The sequence below is a fragment of the Carlito syrichta genome, unplaced genomic scaffold, assembly GCF_000164805.1.
Source record: "Carlito syrichta isolate Samal-C Ts95f unplaced genomic scaffold, Tarsius_syrichta-2.0.1 Scaffold314849, whole genome shotgun sequence".
Taxonomy (NCBI): Eukaryota; Metazoa; Chordata; class Mammalia; order Primates; family Tarsiidae; genus Carlito; species Carlito syrichta.
The window spans coordinates 624,209-624,729 of NW_007258945.1; the positions used below are offsets into that span (position 1 = coordinate 624,209).

Sequence of the window (521 nt, forward strand, 5' to 3'; positions counted from 1 at the left end):
AGTACACGTCGTCGGGCGTCTGCTGCTGGATGCCCGGCGGCGTCATGCGCTTCTCCTTCTGGCGCCGGTTGCAGAACCAGACGCGCACCACCTCCTTCTCCAGCTGCAGGCTGTCGGCCAGGTTGGTGATCTCCTGCGCCGAGGGCTTGGGGCACTTGAGGAAGTGGCTCTCGAGCGCGCCCTTGACGCTCACCTCGATGGAGGTGCGCTTCTTGCGCTTGCGGCCCTGCGCCGCGATCTTGTCGATGCTCGTGGGGCTGCCGGTGCTCGAGTCCGCCTCCTCCAGCCACTTGTTCAGCAGCGGCTTGAGCTTGCACATGTTCTTGAAGCTGAGCTGCAGGGCCTCGAAGCGGCAGATGGTGGTCTGCGAGAACACGTTGCCGTAGAGCGTGCCCAGCGCCAGCCCCACGTCGGCCTGCGTGAAGCCCAGCTTGATGCGCCGCTGCTTGAACTGCTTGGCGAACTGCTCCAGGTCGTCCGACGTCGGCGTGTCCTCGTCCGAGTGCGGGTCGTGGCTGTTG

At 65.6% G+C, this 521-nt stretch overlaps 1 protein-coding gene across 1 annotated transcript in view; it reads right to left on the reverse strand.

Annotated features, from left to right (window-relative positions):
- The window catches only part of LOC103274670 (POU domain, class 3, transcription factor 3), a gene marked incomplete at its 5' end in the record, with an annotated part of 1,021 nt that extends 506 nt beyond the window's left edge, over positions 1-515 (reverse strand). The window contains one exon of the mRNA XM_021705957.1: positions 6-515. Coding sequence (XP_021561632.1) covers positions 6-515 — 510 coding nt within the window. The remainder of the gene's footprint in view (positions 1-5) is intronic.
- Between the last annotated feature and the right edge of the window lie 6 nt (positions 516-521).